At 40.3% G+C, this 24,852-nt stretch overlaps 2 protein-coding genes across 3 annotated transcripts; one reads left to right on the top strand and one right to left on the bottom strand.

The window, feature by feature from the left end:
- Positions 1-48: 48 nt before the first annotated feature.
- On the top strand, positions 49-11,046 carry nop14 (NOP14 nucleolar protein homolog (yeast)). Its single transcript, XM_018662423.2, has 19 exons — positions 49-218; positions 622-804; positions 1,813-1,947; positions 2,313-2,454; positions 2,898-3,055; positions 3,291-3,428; positions 3,543-3,665; positions 3,762-3,893; positions 4,009-4,342; positions 4,496-4,626; positions 4,741-4,826; positions 4,928-5,063; positions 5,275-5,376; positions 5,820-5,973; positions 6,074-6,233; positions 9,636-9,783; positions 9,884-10,002; positions 10,143-10,298; positions 10,387-11,046. Exons 2-19 carry the CDS (start codon positions 622-624, stop codon positions 10,481-10,483), a joined length of 2,634 nt encoding a protein of 877 aa, XP_018517939.1. The 5' UTR covers positions 49-218; the 3' UTR covers positions 10,484-11,046.
- A 4,000-nt stretch (positions 11,047-15,046) lies between these two features.
- LOC108874055 (alpha-synuclein) lies at positions 15,047-24,566 on the bottom strand. 2 transcript variants are annotated; one of them, XM_018662428.2, is made up of 6 exons: positions 24,189-24,566; positions 23,634-23,795; positions 23,452-23,481; positions 21,598-21,740; positions 16,452-16,523; positions 15,047-15,778 (listed from the first exon to the last, which is right to left on the bottom strand). In XM_018662428.2, exons 2-6 carry the CDS (start codon positions 23,752-23,754, stop codon positions 15,761-15,763), a joined length of 384 nt encoding a protein of 127 aa, XP_018517944.1. In that variant the 5' UTR covers positions 23,755-23,795; positions 24,189-24,566; the 3' UTR covers positions 15,047-15,760. The 2 variants fall into 2 exon arrangements, with proteins under 2 accessions (XP_018517944.1, XP_018517943.1); XM_018662427.2 differs by having other exon boundaries at positions 24,238-24,565.
- Between the last annotated feature and the right edge of the window lie 286 nt (positions 24,567-24,852).

The following is a 24,852-nucleotide window of genomic DNA, read 5'->3' as shown; positions in this document are numbered from 1 at the left end:
CGCTGTAGGCAATTTTGCACCGGAAGTCGCTGTTGTCTGCGCCTTCATTTTCAACTTTGACCTCAGGCTGTGCACGCTGGAAATGGAAACTCACTGAAACAACGTGGATAGTTAAATGTTATAATATTATTCGCTAAATTTAACGTTGGCAGAGCTTCAGTCTCCATGTTTTTTTCCCACCTGGCTTCAATAACTTGACTCCTCAACACGACTGAGAGGTAAACTCCGTCGGTTTGATAATGTTAGTTTGTTTACAAACTGTTCTCGGTTCATATCGAAGGTAGTTAGCTATAAGGTAGCTTCACTTTTTGCCGTTCTCACATATTTTAAACTATTCAAACTATATTTAATACTTTTTCTTTGATGAGTGCATAAGAGTCACGCATATTGGTCTAGATATCTGCACTAGATAGATTATAGATTTACTTTATTAACACCTCTGTAAAACAGTGTCAACACAAACTGAATGTTATTAACTGTCCTGAAGGAGGACTGTTTTAGATCTAGTTTTAGCTAGGTGTGCTTAATAAACACCCAACTGAGAGTTGATACAAACACAGCTTTAAGGATTATGAAATGCAACTGTGGATGTTTGATCATTAGTCCACTACTCTGCCACAGATGGGGAAGGCACCTAAGAAGAGAAACCTTGCTGACAAGGTCCGAAAGACCAAGACCTCCACTGAGATCAAAAACAACCCCTTTGAGGTGAAAATTAACAGGAAGAAATTTGATATCCTGGGGAGAAAAACCAAGCATGATGTGGGTCTGCCTGGTGTGTCTCGATCCAAAGCCATTAATAAGGTAAGAGAAAGTCTCATGTTGTTACTCCACACTTCCACCAGACTATTTTGACTCTCTGCAAGCAATCATACAGTCACACCATCACACTTTTTCCAAATATGTTAAATTGACAAACATTGTTAATATGTATTTAAAGCCCTTCATACAAATCCAGGGTCCCACAAGTAACTGTATGTAAATCCTCATTTTAATTTAGCTTAGTGGACATATTGGTGACTTGTCTTCACTTATATGTTAGGTTTAAAAGGGTCATAATGAAACATTTTAAACGTTTACTGTGGTTTCATACTATCTGACACAATAGATTCACAATATTTGATTTTAAGAGATCAAATTAATGGTCCTTAAGCACTGATTTGTTGAATCAGTTGTTTCTGGCATCAGACACCATCTGCATGTTCATACAGTGGTTTAGAAGTTCTCTGAGCTAGCTATAACTTGTCACCAATGTAGGCACTGGTTAAACCACTGAAATGCTTCTTTGACCAAACACCCAGGGAACTGCAGCTGCTAAAAGCCATAGGAGTGGAGAATGCCAGTGTGAGACAAACATGGGCATTATGGCAGAATAAAGAAGAGGAAGACAGCCCCTGAGTAAAACACTGTATCTGGCAGCCATGGGTCACAGCTCACCACTCATTTAACACTATCTGTGCTGTGAAGCCTGGTGCTCACAGCATCACGCTGGGATTTTCTGCAGGAGTGACCGAGAACTTTGTAAAAAAAACCATGATCAAAACTAAGTACAAGTTAAAGTGAGGGCACGAGTGGAATCTGCAAGTCTTTCTTCTATGTTATGACTTTGTGTGTATGTATACACACACACGTGGGAACATGTGCAATTTTTTTTCAAAGGGAACAAATTTAGAACTTTATTAGAAATAGAAAGTGTTTTTGCAGCATGTGGGATCTTGCCTGAGAGTGAATGAGCAGCAATTACATGCAGTGTGGTTAATTTCATTTCATCCTTTTAATACTTTATTTGTGTTGTTCATTTCTGACCTGTAGAGAAAAGAGACCCTGCTGAAGGAATACAAACAGAAGAACAAGTCCAACAAATTCATTGACAGACGCTTTGGAGAGTATGACACCAAGATGGCACCTGAAGACAAAATCCTACAGAGGTTCGCAATGGAGAGACAGGTCAGTGATGTGGTGATGTATTTGTATTACCTGCAGGGACACAGCAGACATAAAGTCCTGACATGAAAACAAATTTAGTAATCACTATCTAATGCTTTATTTGTCCCTGCTTTGACCTCACTCTGTAGCTTTGGCCTTCTGAAATTTTAGTGGTATATCCCTGTCATTTCTATTACTGTTGTATCATAATTCATCTTCCATGCAGCAGCTTTTCCTGTCATTATACACAGTGAGACCAAGCAGAGACTTTTGTAAATGTTTCTAATGTTTCAGAATGTCATTATCTGAGGCATTAAGTTGTTGATCTCTCTCTAACTAAAATCTCATGGTGTATGCCCAACTCTTAACTTTGCATTGTCTCTCAGCGTGTCCATGAAAAGAAGGATGCATACAACCTGAACGAGGAGGAAGAGCTGACTCATTATGGCCAGTCGCTGGCTGAAATGGAGAAATTCAATGACATCGTGAATAGTGACGATGAATCAGAAGAAAAAGGACTTTTGTCAGGTGAGTATTGTCCAACACCAAACTAAGTTTTTATTGAGCCTTTGCGGGCAGATTTTTGCTTTAACACTAAGTAATATGATACCTTGAGCTTGTTTCCTCTTATCATCATAAAATGCTCCACTCTTAAATTTCTGTGTTTGGGACGTATCAGTATACTCAGTTAAACTTATCATGGTGTAAAAATGTCAATATTTAGCATAAATTCAATCACATTTACATGAACAGAGTAACTTTTTATTGTGTGTGTATCTCTCTCAGTAATTGACAAGAAAATTAATATAAATTAGAATGTATTGATTTACCAGCTTTATATTATCAAAACACAACATTCATGAACCTGATGGCCTATTTAGTAGGGTTTATCATTCCCAGGTTAGAGCAGTTATATTATAGATGACAGAGCTGCTATGTAATAATGACAGTATTTCTCCCTTTCACCTAAGCTGAGCTGACTGCTTCCCACTTCGGGGGAGGAGGAGCAGGGGGCCTCCTCAGAAAGAAAACACCAGGAGACCAGCAGCAGGAGGAGGAGGGAAGCCAGAGGGCCAAATCCAGGCAGGAACTCATTGAAGAGCTCATCCAGAAGTCCAAGCAGGAGAAGGTGAGCTGGTAACACACACTTCTGTGGATGGAGACTCTTTAACATCTGGATTTGTATCAGTGATTGTCTTATAATTAGAGGATATGTGTTAACAAGTCTGTTAAGCTGTCTTGTCTTGTGGGCTTTTTATTGTATTCATTGAAGCTGATGGCCTTTTTATTGGCTAATGGTTGTAGCGACACTCTAGAGGAGACGTGGCTTGGTCCAGATGATTAACACTTGGGTTCTTTCTCAGCGAGAGCGGCAGGTGCAAAGAGAGGAGGCACAGGAGCTGACCGAGAAGCTGGATCAGGACTGGAGGAGCATCCAGGCGCTGATGGTGAAAAAGACGCCCAAAGCCGAACAAGCCACCAAGCAAGAGGAGAAGCCCAAGGTTAGGGATGCACCGATCAATCAGCAGAATGTTGCTGTCCCTCCACTTTTTCTTTCATCAGCGGCAGAGACTGATATTTCTTTGTTCTCCCTCTGCTTCCTCCGCGGGTTCCAGCTGGACGAGTACGACATGATGGTCAGAGAGCTCGGCTTCGAGATGAAGGCTCAGCCCTCGGAGAAGATGAAAACCCCGGAGGAGCTCGCCAGGGAGGAGACGGAGAAGCTGCAGAAACTAGAGGTATGCTCACAGTCCCAGGAGGCTGTTGTAATGAGTCTTAATGTGTTTTGATGCTGTGTGCAATGGTGGATTTCTTTTGCTCTGTGCTTTCTCCAGGCTGACCGTCTGAGGAGGATGATGGGAGATGAGGTCAGGGACAGTCCACAGAGTCAGATCCACATGTCTGCAGATGACCTCAATGACGGTTTCATCCTGGATAAAGATGACAAGAAGACCCTGTCTTATCAGGTATGAGACAGCACAATACGCAGGGTTTGTGGGTTAATTTTTCTCTGGAATTCTCTTCACTTTTTTGTTTTTGCGTTTTTAACGTGTTTCGTTCATTTATGTTTTGTTTGTGTAGGATGGAAAATGGAACATTGGAGAGGAGTCTGAAGGAGATGGGGATGAAGATGGAGAGGAGGGGGAGAGCGATGAGGAGGATGAATCAGAGGCAGAGGAGCAAGATGATGAAGAGGAGGAGGAGGAGGGAGATGGGGAGGAGGGAGATGGGGAGGAGGAAGGCAGTGAAGAAGAAGATGGCCACTCGGACCTGGACTCTGAGCAGGAAAGCGAGGATGAGGAGAGAAAGCAGGAGGAGAAGGAGACCAGTGCCAAACCGAAGAAGACTCTGAGCAAAGAGGAGATGAAAGCCCAGCAGGAGGCAGCGAAAGCAGAGCTCCCATACACATTTACTGGTGAATAGATATAAAACACAAAGATGGTTTAATGTTTAGAAACATTTCTGAACTTGCCTTTTCTTTTTTAATCTCAAATAGAGACATTGTACATTTAAAAATGAGTGAAGTGAGTAAAGTGTTGTAATAAACCTAAATTCTGTGTTTCTCCAGTTCCAGAGAGCTGCTCCGACCTGAAAGATTTGCTCCATGGCCACACCCCTGACAACCAGCGCCTCATAGTGGCCAGGACTCAGAAGTGCAACCACCCCAGTTTAGCTGTAGGCAATAAGCTCAAACTGCAGGTAGGCTTCAGTAGGTGTTATTTTTATAAATTAGTGTGGCACTTTTTTTAAGCCATTTTCAGAATATGTTTAGTGCTGTATGACCTTACAGTGTTATCTCTCTGTTTGTCTCAGAAACTGTTTGGCTTTCTCCTGGAGTACATTGGAGAACTGGCCACTCGGACTCCACCTGAACTCCCCACCATAGATAAACTCATACCGTGAGTTCAGAAAGGAACTTTTCTTTCTTCCATCTGAATATAAACATTTAATCCTTTCTTTCTTTATGTATCTCACTGTTGTTTTCTTTATTTCTCTGTAGAGAGTTGTACGCTCTGTGTCAGATGTTTCCAGAAGCCGCTTGTAAGGCTATGCAGAGCATCCTCGGAGACGCCGCTCACAGCATGGAGGAGGTGCTTGAAGTCAAAGGGCATGCTGCTTTCCCAGCATTAGACATGGTATGCATTAGTTGCTGTGAATACAATGTTAATGTTCACAAGGGCGTATAGAGTTTCTTAGAATTGCAACAATTATTTGAGCAGCAGCTGCTTTAGTAATCAATTGTGAGCATTTCAATAATTTTAAAAGCAAAATGCAAAGTGTTTGCTCAAATATGAAAACAAATGCAAATGCAGTTCTTTATGAATTTGTGTTTCCGTATGTTTCAAGCTCATCTACCTGAAGGTGACAGCCCTGCTGTTTCCTACCTCAGACTTCAGACACCCGGTTACAACTCCAGCACTCCTTTACATGAGCCAGGCTCTCACCAAGGTACACCGTCCTTCAGTGTGTGTGTGTGTGTGTTGTTTTTATTCTGTTTGGATTGTTCTTGCCTAACTGTGTGTTCTTTATTCTTTTTACTTCATCATTGTTATTTTCTAATGGGATTTCACCATGTCTCATTCTGTTTGAATCCAGGCCTCATCCTCTCATTAGTCATTATTCTTTTTCATGCTTTTCTCCCCATATATCCCACAGACATTTTCACTTATTCATTATAAAGTTTTCAGATCACAACAGCTGTGTTTAAAAAAAAAAAAAACTGTTTTCTTTCCAGAGCTGTGGCTGAATGTGAAGTGTTTACATGGCAGTTATATTGAAGCACATTGAATCATAACACAACTTTCTCTTCATGGTTAATGGATGTTTGTTTTCAGTATTAGTGCCATAATCATACCTGTGTGTGTTTTTGTCTATGACTTGTGCATCCTCAGTGTCCAGTGAGATCACTACAGGATGTAACTTCAGGTTTAGTGCTGTGCTGTCTGGCAATGGAGTACGTCTCCTTTTCCAAGCGCTTCCTCCCTGAGCTCATCAACTTCCTGGCGGGAACGCTACACCTGGCTGTGCAGGACAAGACCTCTCTAGGTAGCTGCACATTCATGTTTCACAGCACTTGTCTGCAACTCTGTGATGCATGTTTTGGTGCCAGTATTCAGAACTGACAGATTTTGGCGTTGTGTTGCAGGTTACACCGTTGTGCCACCTTTTAGGCCATCGGGGAAGAACAGTGATCTGCTGGTGCTGTCAGACTCAGAGTCCTGCAAGAGCTGGAGCAAGAAAGCCCTACCACTGTCTGCTACACAACACCTGGAACTGAAAAATGACCTCGACAGAGACCAATACAGGTAAGAGTGAGTGCGTGGTATGCGTGGAGAACCCCAAAACCTTAAACTGATCTGACATTATTCAAGTCAGTTGGCAAAAACTATATTACTTAAAATATATTTTACAAATTGTAGCCACAGCATAAAATAACAGGACTGTTTGCAGTAGCATAGAAATATGAATGTAAATATAGCTGCGTAGACAGCCCTGAAATCTGCAAATAACAGAAATATATTCATAGACTTTCATTCCTCAACCCACCCCAAGTGAAGTAAAAGGTGAGTGTTAGGCGCCAGATGAAGCTGCCACCAGCTCATCATTTACTCCGGTGCTAGTGCAGTGATGTCTAGTACAAGGTTAAATGAGAATTAAGAAGTGCGACCATCGTGTCTGTACATTAAATCTGCATATTATACTAGAGTCATGGCTACTATTGATGAATGCTAGTTAACATTCGCTAAAGGACAGATTTCATATTTTTTCAAGACGCCACTTGATTTGTATCATGCCACTCAAGTTTCGTATCCAGCTGAACTTTTAATGTGCTTCGCTATAGAACAAGGACAGTAGATTTTGTCTCTAATCTTGTACTTTGGAGGCATGTCAGGACGCCAGAACAAAAGGAATGATTTGAGCAACTAATAAGTAAATAATGTGAACCTATCGTTAAACCAGGCGTGTCTCTAAGATTTTAATGGCAAGAAGATTGTTTTACATATTTCAAACTTGGCTTATTGCCTCACTGCTCCGAAATGATTACAACATTTGAGTCAATGCTGTCTACAGGAGTTTCCAGACATGTTGTGTATATACATCAGTATATACAGCTGGCCATTTGAGACTTGACATTCAGAAATGACAAATATGCGTGTATGTATGTAAAAGTACCATGTAATAACAGGAGTGAACACTTGCCTGAAGACAATTACAGGCACAGTAGGGAGAGAGGGAGGGAGATAAAGAGTGAGAAAACTTTTTGTCTTCACACAGCTTTTCATGTTCAGTTTGGACCAGAATAAGACCATGAAGAATGAAACAGTGAGACAGGAACGAAGGAATGAAGTGAGACTGAGTAATTATCTTTGTCTATCTTTGTAGAAATGAAAAAAAAACAAGCTCATTGTTTTTTCTGTGAAAACAAAACTGAAGCACTGAAACACGCACTCATACAGACCTCTCCTATAACCAGCCTGTTTACCTGTACTGACTGTATGGCTCAGTGCTGATACATCCACTCGTGCGATTCTGATGAGTCGCCAGCATGGTTTCACACAGCAGCTGGTGTGTGGGCACAAAGCAAAGCTTGCTAACAGCCTTCAGAGGACCATGGTTGTGCACAGTTTGTGAGAACATACATTTTTATTTCCACTCAACTAAAATTAAAACCCATAACATGCCATAAAGTTTGGACTCATAGGTGGTTGTATTAGAAAGAAATGTATTTAATGCCATTTATTTGGTATGTTTGTAAATAAAAAAGAAGTAAACCTATTTGTCACAAGGAGTAAACTTCTAATATCCCCAGTTTAATCATTTATTGATCTTATGTTCATCACAAAGATTCAAAATCATGAAGTGTTTTGTCTGTAATAGTTAACTAAAAGCATTCACTTATTTGTTGTACAGTATTATAATTCATAATGACTCCGACTAGGTCTTCGTGTAACTCTAAATACACCTTCAGTAAATGACCTGTAAGCGGTCTGATCCAGTACAGTCTCCTCCACACTGATATGAACCCCAGCATGACTCCAGTTCCTCACACCTGGTGCCCAGTCATTTTCTAATTTCTGCGTTCCTTCAGGCCGCACAGTGACACATGCACACCAGCAGCTGTGTGTGAAGAGTGAACTAGCTGTGGTAATTACTGCCAGGGTGACACAGCAGGCCTCGGGCAGGGGGAGGACAGAGTGAATGTACACTGCATTAAAGTGAAAGTGTGTCTAATTGTGTAAAGATGAATACATATTACGTATTTTAGCAAAGAAAATTTGAACTCATGCAGTAATGGCGAGCAGCAGTTTATGTAGATAGCTACATATAGTATCTGCTTTGGAAGTCGTAAACATTTTTCTTGTATGTTGTAGTGTTTTGCACTTGTGTTGGCCTTCAGAACAGCATGAATTTTTCATGGACTCTACAAGATGTGCAGCAAAATGACTAAATTGCTCAGCTACGGCATATTGGGCAGTGGCACGGTCTTTCTTTGACCTGTCATTTCCTCATCAAATATTCTCAACACGGTTGGTATCAGGGGACTATGCAGGGCTCTGGTGCAAGACTCGCTATCATCTCATTTGGTTGTTTTTAGCTATGCCAGTGGTGTGACTCTAGGGATGGAGATATTGGTGTGTCGCTTTGTTGGTTGGTTCATCACTTTGGTTTAGATTGAAATATCTCAACAACTATCGATGGATTGCCATGAAATTTTGTACAGACATTTGTTGTCACCAGGATGAATCAAAATGACTGTGGTGTCTAACACCACCAGCAGGTCAAATGTTTCACTTAACTTGTGTAAGATCTCAACATCTGCTGAATGGATTGGTATGAAAGTTTGTACAGACATCCATGGTGCACAGACCATGTTTCCTACTGACAGATAACCTAGTTATCAGTCAGTAGGAAAGTTTCTACTCTACCACCATGAGGTTGACATTTGTGGTTTTGAGTGAAATTAACTTTGGACATTCATGACCAAGTTAACACGATGATGGTGAACGTGAAAAAAAATCATGTCTCACAGGAAAAACACACTTGGGTCTGTTTCACCATATGTTCTCGTATTGCAAACTGCAGTTTGCAACACGAGAACATATTTTCCTCACATGGTAACGTTTCACTTATCTAAATGAATGCCATACCTGCAACTCATGCAAGAGCCTTGTGGGATATGCAAATTATCTTTGATTTGTCCCAGAGGCAAAATACATATGATTGATATATGATTGTATATAAATTCATTTCCCACATTAAAGAGGCTATTTGTAAGTTTTCTCTGCTGCCGAACGTGGTTTCTTCTGGGTAGCGAGTGGTGGTGATGGTTGCTTGCCATTGTTGCGTTTATAATACAAGACGTTAGAATACACGTTCTCCGGGCAGTCTGGATGCTACACTGAGTTGTTATCGGAAAGTGACGAGACGGGCGAACTGGTTAGCAGCATTTGAGTGGAAGAAAAGAAGTGATAGAACTAGAAGCAAAACATTTCCGTTACTTTCCACCACTGGAGACAATTTTTGGCGAGTCAAGGAGCGAATTTTGATGCTGAACTTCCCAACATTTCTTCTAGGTAAGTAAACAGCTATTACTGCTTAAGTTGATTATTTAGTGATAACAAGCGATGCAAGGAGACTAATAACCATGAGATGAATAGCAAATAATAAAATTATCTGTTCATCTGTGTTCATGTATCTCTCCACAGGCTGATATGTTTGTCTACCTGCCTGGACTTGGTGAAGCAGTGCTGCCTGCTTTACAAAGACCTCACATCCTTTCTACACATCTTCCAGCCAATCAGAACACTGCTTTCCAAACATCTTTCAGTCCACACATTACCAGAGCCTTTACAGGTTGGTGTCACAGCAAAATTTCATACTTTCTTTCAGTTTGTATCATTCTCATTGGAAGCAGTGTCTTATTTCATGCTAATATTTGTTGTCTTTGTTGCAGGAGCTTCACAGTGAGATCCTGGAGGCCATCAGCAGTGCCCCAGTGACTCACATTCGACTGGTTTTTGAGAAGAAAAAGCCCATTCCTCTGAAGCTGCTCACACCCAAAATTGTTGAAGTGTAAGTAATAATGAAATGAATCGAAAGCCTGTTTAACTATGTGAAAATCAATTGTCCCACCCAGAAGCTGGGATTAAATATGCACATTTCCTGGTAGTGCATCTATTTCACATTTTTTCAACATTTTTGATATTTGTCAGGTTGGACTATGGAAAGAAGCGTGGCAGCACCAGAGAGGAGAGAGAGAAGGAACGACTGAAGCACAAATACAAGAAGGAGTTCAAGGGTGCTTTGAGGGAGATCAGGAAGGACTCGCGCTTCCTGGCCAGAGAAAAGCTCAATGAAGTCATGAGCAGGTGCGGATAAAACTGAAATTTCTATGAGGCGGTGAACTAAAATGTTCCTGGTCCAAGCCTCTAACCTTTTCTACCTTCTGTGTTACAGAGATGCAGAGAGAAAGAGGAAGGTCAAGGAGCTCTTTGGCAGTTTGGCTACTCAGGAGGGAGAGTGGAAGGCCCTAAAGAGGAAGAAGAGGAAGTGAAGTGCAGATTTTCATTCTCCATTGTCTGTTCCCTTTCATATGGACTTCCTGTTCAGCTTTGGATAACAATCTGGGCATTATTGAAAGTTGAAGAACTGGGAACTGTATGGATTTGATTTTATCATGAGGACAAATTCACTTGTCGTTACACACATTTTATGCTGTTTGAGAAAATAGCTGTCAGGATTGCACACCAAGTTGTCAAATAGTCTGACGGAGGCGTTTGACGTGAGTGTGGATACTGTTGTTGGAAGTGTCAGTCAACAGAGCAGTGAATATTTGGTTTCCATTCCCTTTTTTTCTACCAGAATCCATCGCTCTAATGTGCTAAAATACAGGAAAAATAAATAACTTTATCTCTATTGGTGTCTTATGTTCCAGTCAAGCTTAGTAAAGTAAGGTCAGGGTTACTCCCACCACAGTGAAAATGTAAAATTAATTCACAGTCGAATGCTGTGGTAGAGGAGGAATTGATAATGCAAACCTCATGATGTGAATACACAAGGAACAGACAGAGACTGCGCATGCATAAATCTTCATTAAACAGTTGTTTTTACATTTTATTTTTACTGGAAGTTCAGTGGATGTCTTTACTGAGAGTTACTGATGATTAACCCACAACCACACAGGAATGTGTGAGGAAAGATGGTTAGACAAAGAAGGGTTAAAGCTGCCACGAACAAAAAAAATGGCAGCTTTAGACCCCCTTATCTTAATACATCTTATCTTAGTACAATTAAGTGGGTGTGAGGCATACGTCAGTGAATTGAGACAAGGTTTAGTCATGGGGTGACTAAACATATTTTGTGATTACTCATTTTTATCCAATTAGTCATGTTGATAAGCAACTACTTCCTACTAGGTGGCTTAGATAATAAGGTTGGTGATATTCTGTATTATTCTCAGATTTGTTAGTCTGTCACTCAGTATCTTCCCTTGTAGCACTCAGCCCCAAACACATTTGTTTCTGCTGAAGACATACATCTTTAAGAATAGGTCACAAACACTGCATATTTATTTATTAAAAAAAAAAAAAATGGCTTAATTTGACAGAAATGAGGGCTTGTAGCACAACAAAGAAACTCAGCTCTTTAAAACAAGTGTTTAAAAGTTTAAAGGAATAATCCTCATAGAAAATATTCTCTTTTCAGTAGTTTCATTTAGGTAAGGAACCTGAAGTGTGAAAAATAACATCCAAATTACAATCAAATTCATTTATAAAAAACTGTTTAACAAAAGGAAATTTAAATAAGTAGTTCATTTTTGTACTACGCAGTACATCTGGTCAGTATTTAGAGCAGAGTATTTAGCCAGCCCATGTTTGTTGTGATGAAGGAACATGTTATCCAGTGTACCAGTGTCTCTTAATGTGTTTCTAATCATGTTTGATCAGTGGTGGTAGTCTCTACTTGTTAGTAGAATCAGTTGATAATTTTGTTCTTTTCATGGTATTAGTTAAGACTGAAAGAAACAGGACATTGCCCTCCTTTTGTTCATCACTAAAAAACTTCAGATGAGTTCAAATGAGGTCAGAGGCTTCATCGTATGACAGTTTAAACATCTCCCAACATGCCTTGCCACCTTGTATTCACATGATGCCAAGAATTCAATCAGGAAGCAGGCATTCAGTGGTGGGTTGGTACATACAACTTACATGCATGGTTTGACTAGTCTGACAGGAGGAGCTGGTTAAAGTTTGATTTGGTCTTTGGTACTGAAAGATCTGTTCTCTCTGTGACTGATGCTGCTGCTGCTGCTGCTTGGGATACATACACATAGTTAATATCTGGTTGAAGTCTTATTATACAACAGTCATCCTAAAGGTTTATTCAGTATTAAATTAGACCCTGGATTTAAAAGTTTCTGCAGCCTGGACTGACATTTAGTTACCTGTGACAACACAAGATGGCTTGACTGCCATTATTCAGTTTATGCTGGTTAGAAGATAGGAGATCTGATCTGATTTTACAGATAATATTAACATTTTTTAAATCATTTTTCTTTTGAATCATCTCATCGGACTGCAACCCAGTGATGATAACAGGCCTCATATACTCCACCTCCAACTGTTTCCTGTAGGTGGCAATCTCTGCATCCAGCCTCAGCTTCCTGCCCCCCCTCATGTGTTCACCTTGTCCATATGCAAGCGTCTTGAGGAACTTGTTCTCAGCCGTCAACTCCTGATGCATTTTCTCTCCCTTTCCCTTTCCTCTTCCTTTAGCAATGCAAAGAAAAGCAGTCAGACTGGAAAACTGACAATGACTGCTGTGAGACACACCAGTCCTTTGATATACTGTATATATTACAACCATTCAGGACCCTCATTCAGATTCATTCTCTGCCTTGAGTCTCTCAATCTCCTCTTCAAAGCATCCTTGCTTGGCATCAGCTGCCCCTTTCCCATTGGTCAGGGCATTACTGAGTTCTCTCATCACCTTTAATTTAACCTCATACTCTTCACTAATGCCTGCAGGGCCTTGAACTCCTCTTGTAGAGCAGCATTCCTCTGCTGAAGTGCCTCAGCCCCTGTATTTTTCCACCTTCATGTTGCCAGTGTATCTCCGTACCCATCTTGGGTTACTCCACATGCATGGGTCCACTTGATAACCCATACTTTTGTTCCTATCATTTAAACTTGATTCTTTTTTGTGTAACATATGAAACTTTGGATGGTGTCATTTAGAATTATGAAATAAACAAAAATACCAAATTTGTGTTGTCATCGTGGCACCTCCCTGCGAGATGTTTTGAAGAACAATAACAACAAGGAGTCACTGGCTACACAGAGACTGCAGGGATGCTCCAGGAAACAGCTGTTGCCAGGAGTTGCATGCCTCAGTGTTTTTGCAATTCCTGGTTCTCTGCTGAAATCATTAGTAAGAAATGCAAGAGAGGAGTTGAGAATTAAGTGAGTCATTCTCTGTCTTTTCTAGGAAGTACTGATATTTAGCTATGTTTTTTTGAGTGAATTCATGTTCAGGAGGAGATTATTTTTAATATTTCTACCTTTAGTAAAGGTTCCTTTTTCTGTACATGTGCAGCTGTAGACAGGTGTGTAGTGAGCAGTATACCACAGCAGAGGTGGTGAGATGCTTAAAGGGACACCTTTCAGAAGAAGCTGCTGATGCCTTTGGTGGTCGTGGTGTTAATGGAGCAGAACTGTCTCCCAGAGGAAAAATATCAGAGGTGCAGGTTGCAAGGATGGACCTTTGTAAGTGCATGTCTGTCTCCTCTTTCTTTATTACACATACCATAGAGCCTGCAGCTGGACAGCTGGGTACAGCACATAGTCAAGGCCAACATGCTTCATTTTAATAACACACTGGTTGGTACAGTGGCCACAGACAGGATTATTACTCACTTTAAACCAAATTCAGAAAGACAAATTTTTCCTCTGATGAAAATGCACCAAAAATAACAGTACATCTAATCACAAATCCTCATATCGCTAAAATCCTTGGAAGATATTGAAATCCTGAAAAACAGCAGCTTGTTATCGATGCATGAGCACATGTTGTCCTCTGCTGTGCCCCAGATGATTGTTTCACAACTAGCTGACACATGCGTGCTTTTCACAAATACACACTTACACACATATTATTGTTGCTGTTGTCAGGGGATTGACTGGCTGTTCTCTTTTTTAGTGTCTCATGAGAGAATAACAAGGGATAAAATTACTTGACGTCCAACTGAGTTCAGGCATCACAGTGTGCACATTAACTTAATTTATGCTTGAGAGAATTTATTTACAGGATGAACTGCTTGCATTGTTTTACATACATTTGCATGTTCATATTATTCTTAAGTTCTCTAATTTTTTTAGAAACTATTAATGTTACGTTGTGTGCTTAGTATTGACTATTTAAATTATTTTCTGTACAGTAGTAGATTGAAAAAACATTGACCAAAATCATTGTGCATCATACCATGTCTCCATCACTGAGCAAGGTATGGTGTGTAATGCAATCATTAACAAAACATGATATAAATTAAATTTAAATTTTAAAACAAACGCAAAAGTCAGAACACAAATATGAAGAGACATTTATTGTGGTTCTTTAGAGATTTGTGCGCATGCTTGTATTTTTTCCAACAAGTCATTTTTATTTATGTTAAATTGTCCATTTATCTTAGTTCTTTTCTGGAATGTTGCCTCTTGTGTGTCCCTATCCCCAAAATATAACACTGTTGACTTCAGCTCATCATTTGACTCATTGGAAACATTTAATGAGATATTTCTGTGTTAAAAGTTAAAATATTTCTGTTGCCTCAGGGTGACAACATGCCCTAGTAGAGGGTTACAGGGCAATGTTATCCTCAGAGTGTATGTTTGCTTGTTTCCACAGAGAGACTGCATGTTTTCAATATTCTTTTGTTGCTTTTTCATTCAGTAAAACGTCATCTATAATATATTACCTCTGCATGCCTTAGATAACTAATCATACATTTGTATAGTCATCATTACTTCTCACAGAGACTTATTCTCATATGTAAAACATTACTGACTTCCCATGTTAACAGACAGATAACATGTGCGTTATGAGCAAAACTTCAACAGCCACAAACTTTTTACATATTTTATTCAACACTTAAATCCAAATAAATTCATATCACAGCAGTTAAGCTGAATAGTAGTTTACATGCTCTTGGTTTTTCAAAAGTCCATTCAGTATGATATTTATTTTTTTTAGCAGTGATAACTTAAAAAATACAGTATGAATGCACAAATAGCTCAGCACTTTATAGTCCACCGCGAAAAACAGTGACAGTATACAGACAAAAATAGAGAATATCATTATACTTCCATTTCAACCAGATCACTGTAAATTGTTCATTTATATAGAGACACTTAGGTGCTTGAAGTGGTAAATTGTGGTATATTTCCGTGTTTGAGTTATTGACATAGCACACAGTTGACAGAAAATGGACATATAGACACATATGCATGCACCCACACATATTGACCGGGTGGCCTTCTCAGTGGGAGGGAGTCACTGTAAATGACAGCCGGTCGCAGACAACACACACCTGAGGTCCCTCTCAGGACTGATGTGCAAAAGGCACACGCATATACACACTCACACAACATCTCTCTTTCTCTACAACATTTATACATATACTGCTGTACAGACGTACATAACGGCACAAACGCGCACACACACCCACAGATGTTGGGCACAGACTCCATAAAAGACCAGAACGAGGCACAACGGGACTTGGCAGAGCGACATGGAATGTTTCGGTCATTGATCTTTGATTGTGAAGCTCTCAGCCATTTTAGTCATCGCTGTCCTCCTGAGAGAGAAGAGGGACAAGAGGTGGGCTGTGAATTCACTGTCCTTTATACAAATCGCTGTGATGTGAGCATTCTTGAATGAAACATCTTCATACATTATAATGACATTAAATCTCAGGAACTGTATGAACCAGTTGAGGTAATGTTAGATGGGTTATTTATTACTCTGGCCGCTGTCACATTGTGCTTAAAGTCAGTGTTTGTCCTTAGCAATGTAGCACCATAGAGATGTTTATTTGTTTTTCAGCACTGTAAGATTATTAAACAGGTTTGGAGGACAATCCAACAAAAAGTATATGCAATTGAGACAGATTTAAAAGTGCTATATGTACGGTTTTGCTATTGCTACATAGCCAGCATTTTAACAGCTGTTTACTAAGCAGTCTAGAAGAAACACTGCAAGTTTAGCAGTGGAAAGCAATGACAAGGTTAACTCACTTTTCTTCTACTGAGGCTAGCATGCTAATAATACCACTTTGCAACAGTGTCCAGTCTCACCTCAGTCCAATATGAGAGGGTGAAGAAACAGCGATGCCCAGAGGGCGTATTATAACCTCTTGTAAGAACATAGCTGTCTTGTCTATCAGCTGTTCCTGCTTTAACTTTGAATGCAGCTTCCTATCACTTACAAGCTGTAGTTTTTATGTCAGCCGGTTGTTTGCGAAGCCTTACCTCTGTAGCATCAGCAGGGTCAGTATCAACCGGTGACTCTGCCACATTCTGTGCTGCTGAGGCATCATCACCCTGCAAAAAAGCAAAACGCAGATATGTGTGATGTGGAAATATACAATAGAAGAAAGGAGAGGGGCTGTTGAAAGCAGAAATGTGAGAGGATTTAATATGCTTATATGTGCACTCAGGCTCTCAGTAAAACGAAGAACACAGCAAAGAGTGCATGAATTTGTGCACATACTGAGCATTTTAAATCCCTTTGCTTTTTCTTTATAGCTAGCACATTCGAAAAGCTTCTTCAACTGTTTTTGTAGACAAATAAAAAAAATGACACAGATAAAGCTTCAAGAATTAGTCTGTTCATTGATTAGTTGATCAACAAAAGTGGGGGACAGAAGTCACAATGGTAAACTGAATATTTTGGGAATTTGAACTATTGGACTGACAAAAGATTGAAGATGGACTGTATCTGCTCTGTGCTGATTGATCATTCTTTCACTCAGACCCTTTTACAACATCAATGAGAAACATCTACTCATTAGATTCTGCACAGTCTTTCTAGTTACATTACATTCTTTTGGCAGACACTCTATAATAAGTATATATATAGTATCCTCTTTTGTCCCCCCTCTCTGTAGTCCACTCGTGCCATGGTGCCACAGTATCGTTGAATGTGATGATTGTGTACACAGATGTTTTGCTGGTCAGAAAACAGTGCTATGAGTCACTCTGAAGGGCAGGTATAAATGATGCATTTGTGGGTCTAGTTGGTTGTGGCACATCTATCTGTCATGGCCTTCACAAAAGTGTGCAGAGGGACAACTTGCGACGGACCCAACTAATTTGAGTCTAAACAACATACAGAATTCCCCCCACTCTTGCTTTGTCCCGTCATACATTAAAAGGCACTTGCACTCATTTCATGACAGTCATCACAATTGGTGGTCAATGTGAGTGAGTGGGCAGCTGAGAAATAGTTGAGGCATGGGGTGATAATGGTGGGGGAGGGCTAAAATGCCTTGATTACATTGTGCCATTGAAATGACCTTCCTTAATGGGGAGCAGTCACAGCGCGTCGATGTGCACACGTGTGAGCGTGTCTGTGACGCGCTCACCGGCGGCTGACATAACCTTAGAACAAGTTATTGCACCTTCTTCTCCTGCTGTTGCATTTAACACCACCCATCAAGCCTCCATCTGTTCGCCCAGCAGAGCCAGCAGAGATGCGTGCTTGTGTAAATAGACACACATACACACCCAAACACACACTTGGACTACAGTATGCCAATAAACGCCACCTTTTATGTTTCCTGTGGTCAGATTAAACTTTGGCCAAAAGTTTAAGATTTGTTCAGGGCGTTTTTTTTTTCTAAGGACAAATCAAACCTGAAATGTCTGTGTAAACTGTAATCTTCCAAAGTGAAATCAAAGTAATACCTCACCTACAATGACTGCATTGTTTCAGGGCAATTTTCAAGTAAAAATGGCTTCCTGGGGATACAGCAGCCTCTTTTATTGCATGTTGCTGAAAAGATCTGAGCAATAAGACGTGTTTGTTGAGACCATTTTCTATTTTCTGTCATGTATCGTCCTCCTCTGGTGTCCACCACTCCACCCACCACCACTCTGTCTGCTACTCTATCTCATTGTCATTTTCCTCTCCTTCTACCTTTCTGGCTTGTGTGTCTCCTCATATGAGTCACCAGCAGCTGATGAATTGGTGAAACAGCCAGATGAGGAGATTAATCAAGACTCGGCGTCCTACTATTATCTGTTTGCAGGTGTGTGTGTGTCAGACACAGGAGACAACCTTTGATGGGCTCGCTCTCAACCTGGCATCAATTTTTAAATGAAATCAATATTAATGACGTTGAATGGCTGAGCCGCCTGGGAATGATGGTTAAATGAGGACAATCTGCTGCTGTCTGCGTGTCAATCTCTCCCGTCTTTTTTTTTATTTTTATCTGTGTATTTATTCCTTTATCAGCCACTCCACCATCTTCCCATCAGTCAGTCCACAAACTCTCCATCTGTCCATCTGTTTTGTCTGTTGTATCTGCCAATTTGGCTTGTCAGGGTTCCTCATAATGAGGCCAATTGCATTCCAGGTGGAGCGCCGTCGCTGTTTTATCCCTCAAGGTGTACACCACGGTTAGTTATCTAGCTGCTAACTGATACGAAAGACAACAGGATCTGATTGGGTGTTTGTGGGAAAATACCATCTTTTGATAATGAAATGGGTTTTTTTTCCCAGCAACAAAAGAACAGTTAGGGTGAAAATTTGTTGATTGCCTCAAAAAAAGAACTGCTGAAAAACATAATATTCAGGTGACAAAGTTGTACTGTCTTTGGTATCTTTTTATTGGAAATTTTAACCTATCACAGCCAATTAAAACAGAGCTGAAGAAGTGTGTATGTGTGCGTGTGTGTGTGTGTGTGTGTGTGCTGTTATCGCTTGGTGTCTAAATTGTTGTTATGGATTCCCCTGTGTTTCATCGCTAATTAAGGGACGGGAGATTGAGCATCACAACAAACAGTCAACAGTGTTTGCGTTGCCCAGGGAAATATTTGATTGGCTTATCATTTCCTGCTACTCACAGTGATATTATGAGAGAAGAGGGTAATTACAGGCAAATTTAGTCCTCCCTCAGAATAACATCCGATTTTAACACCTTATTAATCCAGATATATAACAGTGGAAGCATGGTGAAGTGTAACTGCTATGGTTTGACAACAAAAGCAAACAGTGATCGCAGTGTTTCTAGTGTTTCTTAGTGTAAAAAAAAAAAAAAAAAAAAAAGAAGAGCATGAGCATGAGGTCCATCTGTTCCTCTTGTAAAGTTTGTCTTGTTTGGATACTGTAGAGTCTCTGCACTTCTAAGAGCTGGTGTTAAGTAAAAGTGAAATGTAGTGATTTAAGGTGAGGATCTTGCACATGTTGCAAGTTTAATTAAAGGTGCCCTAGGAGGTTTTCTTACGAATAAACAAAACTCGCACTTACGTGCAGTGTTTTTCATCCAAAACACGTAGTCTAAAAAATTGTTGAAGGTATTTCCTTCTCCACAAAGCATTTGTAAAGCAGACTTTTTTGAATATTGCACATTTTGCATCACTCACAACAATGTTTTGCTAGCAGTCTTCTTTGCCACTAACTTTTTTTTGCACATCATACTATCACCACCAACTGTTCTGTATCACGTTACCTTAACCTATATGCACATTAGATACAATTAGATATACACCCAAAAAACCCATATGTGTGAAATGCAGTTTCACATATGGTTTTTCATGTGAATTGATTACATCTTCAGTGCTGTTGCACATGTGATATTTCATGTGGAAAAAATGTCTTAGATCCCACATGTATGTTGCATGGGAAATACTAAATTGTTGACAACATTTTATTTTATTATAATGCTAAATATATTATATTAAATCTATAAATGTCTTTAAAATTATCCTGTAGCCTGCATGCCCACCTCATTACTTAAGCACCCAATTTCCTGAAAAAACACTAATGACATGACCTTGACTGTATCTCCAAAAATTTACATGAATAACTAGCAAAATCTAAAGCTAAAGAGGAGGAAAGAGTGAAATAGAAATATACAGACAGCAAAATATCAAAATATAGACTAAAACAACCCACTGAAAAGGAGAAAGGAGAATCATTTTTCACATTTGTGTATGTGTGTCACAGCAGTAAATTGTTTTCTACGGTAAACTGCGTTTACCTCCTCCACCTCTGGACAAACGAAGGCCAGACTGACTGATGAACAATGCAGGAAAAGCTAACAATATATAACGGCTTTCATTTCAGAGAAGAAAGACACACAGCAGATATGAGAAGTGATGACAAATGACTCAAGGTCAGGAGGCCATTTTGACACAGTGAAGAGTTATAGCTGGCAGTCAGTGGCATGAAATGGAGGGATGTGCTGTGCTGCAAACTACCATTTCTAAAGGTGTGTTTAAGTCTAGCCTATATTGATATGCCTGTGGAGAAGCATCCATCATGTGTAGTCATACAGCATTAAAGTCAAACTGAAATTTGGATCTTGTCACTTTTTGTGTAAAAAAAAGATAAAATATAACTGTAGTATTTATGCATTGTCACATTTTTTTATGAACACATTTGTGGAAAAAGTGTCTAAGCTTCGAGCCTCTGGGTGGGTGTTTCCCATGGCAACAGCTGACTGACACAATGTCAGTTTTCATGGTGTTTAAATGACTGGGGCACATTATAGTCCTCCATAGCCTACAAACACTGATAGACCAACAAGATGTTTTTTTCCATTGTTTCAAAAAGCTCATAGAGCATTGGTAACCTTAGCAACTAAAGATGTCTGCCTCCTTACAGCGCTCAACATGTGTGAGGACAAATTCTACCATTTAAGTTGTATTCCACTTGACAAGTGGAAGCTAAGCTAGGCAAACTAGCTGCTACACAGTTACCCAAAGTTGCTAATGTTAGCACTAATTCTCACTGTATGTTGCTTTTTTATTTAAGCTATTTATATTATGTTGATTTCTGACGTCAACAATATCTCTCACTTGGTGAGAAGAACTGAAGACATATTAACAAACTGTCGGCAGAGTGGCTGCAAATGGACCACTGATTACATCAAGATAAAATCCTATATTACTATTACAGTCAATTTAGCTAATTTTATAGAAGATATACATTGTTTGTATCTGATTTCACTTGGTAACTAGCTGCTACAAATGTTTGCATATAATGCAACAAAATCAGCTAATGTAGGCTGTTATTTGGTGTGACTCCAAAGTTAGCATTAGGACTAACCACCATGTCTGTTCTTCCCATTCTGCTGACATTGTGTGAATGCAGCATCGCGTGATTTGAACCACACTATGGAGTAACATCTGGACCAATGAAATAGTTACATCACATTAACAATTGCTAACAACGTCAGCCCTCCAAGCTCACAAAGCCCACCAGCTGTATTATGAACTATCTTTACTACCTGCCCACAGAGATACTGCACCAATCAGATTATCAGTACACATTGTCAGACACTGTCAGAACCAAAGCCCACGAGAGGACACTGTTGTATGGGATCTTATCACAGCAGAAAAATAGCCTAATCAGACTAGCTCAACTTTAAATCAAAGATATCTTCCTTACTTGTTTGGCTGGATCCTTCTTGACCAGTCCAGTGGCAGCGACAATAGTGCCTGCACCCTCTACGGTTTTCTGGGCCACAGCCGTAACCCCGGTAACCACCGCTTCACTCACCTGAGACACTCCAGACACAGTTTTACCTGCAACTGAGGGGACAAAAGAGGAAGGAGAAGAGAGAGGGAGGGCATTTCAGAAGGGTGTATCCCTACAGAGTCTCAGTACCTGTGAGGGCTGGCATGTATAAAAAGACAAGCATGACACAGATCTCACAATACTGGATTTCAAAGCTTTCACGGTGATGGGAAGGACATGTAATTTGAGTGGTGCTACCCCTTTAGTGACTCGTTTTGAACGGTCAGTGACAGATTTGAACAGGAAACAGCTACTACTAGCTGTCTCTTTCATGCTGAGCGTCACACTGGGTTGATGGCAGCATTTTATTATTCACTGAGCTTAATTTGACCTGATGGAGGTGCTAAAGGAACAATCCCTGAGGTCACCAAAATCAACAGGGTTGTTCCTATTAAATACATGAATTTGCAAATGAAATTCCTTGCCAGTCTAGCAATTAGGTTTCAAAATATGATAGTCACAGTCCAGTAAATAAATAAATTGATTAATTATATTCATCACTACCTGTCGACGTGTTTCTGTTGCTGCAATACCCGTAATGTGAGGGTGTTTATATATTTATTTGTATTTCTTCTTTCAAAATCACTAACTTAGCACTTAAATAGCACTTTATTTAATATACTGAGATAAATCTGAATGAAATGTCAAACCACACTAAATAACTTCCACTATATTCTTTTGTTATTTTGCCTGTTTGATTTCAAATGTGGTGGAAGCTACCACCTGCAATAATACACCAATGGTCTACAGAGAGTTATCAATAGCCTGCTGCCTCCTCTTGAAATGCCCTACAGACTTATTTAAAACAGGATCAGCACCTATAATGTCATTTGGTTACCTCAAGAACAGCCTGGAGGTGTTTCATTCCATGAAACAGTCCTCACTGAGTTTCACCCCTGCCTTTTATTGTCTGAGCTGCATTGCTGGGTCATTTGTGGTTTTGCATATCGGCACATTGGTTTTACTTTAGTTTCCTGTGAATTTTTATGTAAACGTTTTGACTAACTGATCTGTTGTAAATAAGATTTTTAAAAGCAGGTGGCTTTCTTGCAGACGAAAACTGCTCACAACTAGTCGACGTATACAGCTGATTACAGTAGTCATTATTTAGTTCTTAGCCACAACAAGCTGAAAGGATTGGGAACCAATGCTGTGCACTGTACCATGATAGAGTTCAACAGTGTTAATCATGACTCAGCTGCCACAGAGCAACGTCTCTGCCTATAGACGTCCTGAAAGCAGATTATCAGATCATGAGTCTAATGTTGAGAGAAAGGATATCGTCCATCCTCTTTTAGAAGCTTTAATAAGACACTCTGCCATCATATGTTTCTCTCTCAACTGTATACGTGCAGCTCTGTATAGGATACTACAATACAGCCATTTCCCTGGATACCTGTAGAAGGCGGTCTCTGGTGGCTTCTCAGCTTGTTATGTATGAGAAATGGCAAGGCCTGCGTGGCCCACAGGGGATTTGGGGCCTGGTTGTGTTGAGTTAGTTGGTGAAATATGATGCTTACTCACCTGCACAGATACAGTACATCTCTGTCACTGACCACCAGAAGACGCTGTGAGATCATACTATTTTCTATATTTATATCCAAAGATCTACAGACGTAGAAGATGGGCTGGTTGCAAAATGTGTAAATTCAGACAGATTTCCCCCCCCCAGACCAACATCTGAATGGAACAGATGCATTTAGGTGCATTAATGTACAGTGTTACCTGTTGTGACTCCATCCTTTGTTTTAGTACCTGAAAGGACAAGCAGGTGAAGCTCAATTAGTCCAAAAATATGATCATGATGGACTACAGCAGCCTGAAAATTACAATAATGACAATAATAAAGATGATCAATAACTTTTCAAATTAAATGATCATCAGTCAAATGAACTCCCAGCACCCACCGACAAACATAACCCCATCTTTCGTCATCTCAGCCGCTCCAGTTACTCCCTGCTTGGTTTTCTCCGCCGCTGCCACGACCCCATCCTTGGCTTTAGATAAACTCTTCTTAAACACGTCCATGGCTGCTTGATTGGCTCCAAAAATCGCACACACACACACAGCTGCGAGGATGTCAAGAAAAATAAAGAAAAGAAAAGAAAGAAAAAAAAAAAAACATACAGTTGCAATGAGAAGGCACTCCCGGATCAACTGAAGCGCTCGGTATTAAAACGAGGGACAAGACACAAAAACGATGCCACCGCCCTACTTTTCTCTGTCTGAAATATATGTGCTGCTCATATAAGAAGCCCCGTCTGATCCTGCTGAAAATCCCCCCACCTGTAGGAACTGGTTACAGCCCAGCTCAGAAACCATGAATGGATTTACTATCACCCTCATTTAAATTAAACAAGTAGAAAAAAAAAAACTAGCCCTTTGCATTCTAGTGCGATGGGGGAAAATAAAATCATTAACAGCAGCTGATATTCTAAAACAGAGAATTTAAATATACATACCTATATTCAGGAGACAGAGCAAGAAATCAAGGAGCTGTGGTCCACGCACCTGTTTGCTTCAACTTCCTTTGAGGCGAGATTGTGATGAGTCTTCCGGGATGACAGCGGAGATTCCCCCCCACCCCGCTCTCCGCCAAAGAGCAGTAAAACCGGTTTATTGTCCCCAAACTACAACTACTACTATAAAGACGGCGCGTGTAGCGTCTTCCAAACAGACAGACGGACACAGACAGAGAGACAGACAGACGCTCCACAGGTTTGACAGACGCCTCCTCCTGTACGCCCTCGGTGATGGAGAAGGAGAGCGATTAAACCCCGTGATGCTTGCTGATGCGAGAGAGGAGAGATGCTCTGTCTGTCTGTCTGTCTGTCTGTCTGCCTGCAACACACACACACACACACACACACACACACACACACACACACACACACACACAGATTACGTAGCTCTTTCTGTACGTGGGTTGCCCACAGTGTGTAGGTGCAGCACGCTCTTTATAATCATCAGTCGGCTGAATGCATCTGCGGCCGAACTGCCAATTAGTGGCAGTGGTGTAATTATGCAAGATAACACTGCTGGCCTGTTCACTGCTCCCACATGTGAGTTAGATGTTAACTACAGCTGTACAGCACGTCCGTGATGAGTTTATTTATTTATTTAATT

The sequence above is a fragment of the Lates calcarifer genome, linkage group LG9 (genome assembly GCF_001640805.2).
Source record: "Lates calcarifer isolate ASB-BC8 linkage group LG9, TLL_Latcal_v3, whole genome shotgun sequence".
NCBI classification, from domain to species: domain Eukaryota; kingdom Metazoa; phylum Chordata; class Actinopteri; family Centropomidae; genus Lates; species Lates calcarifer.
The sequence above is the reverse complement of the archived record's forward strand: the minus strand, read 5'-3'. Positions and strand labels throughout refer to the sequence as shown.

What these genes read in the sequence shown, in the direction of transcription:
- nop14 (XM_018662423.2), top strand. Translation starts at nt 622, where the DNA reads ATGGGGAAGGCACCTAAGAAGAGAAACCTTGCTGACAAGGTCCGAAAG. An exon ending in GATCCAAAGCCATTAATAAG is followed by an intron (nt 805 to 1,812) that starts GTAAGAGAAAGT and finishes TCTGACCTGTAG; the next exon opens with AGAAAAGAGACCCTGCTGAA. An exon ending in AGAAGACCCTGTCTTATCAG is followed by an intron (nt 3,894 to 4,008) that starts GTATGAGACAGC and finishes TTGTTTGTGTAG; the next exon opens with GATGGAAAATGGAACATTGG.
- LOC108874055 (XM_018662428.2), bottom strand. Translation starts at nt 23,754, where the DNA reads ATGGACGTGTTTAAGAAGAGTTTATCTAAAGCCAAGGATGGGGTCGTG. An exon ending in AGATGGGGTTATGTTTGTCG is followed by an intron (nt 23,482 to 23,633) that starts GTGGGTGCTGGG and finishes TTGTCCTTTCAG; the next exon opens with GTACTAAAACAAAGGATGGA. An exon ending in AAAGGATGGAGTCACAACAG is followed by an intron (nt 21,741 to 23,451) that starts GTAACACTGTAC and finishes TTGTCCCCTCAG; the next exon opens with TTGCAGGTAAAACTGTGTCT.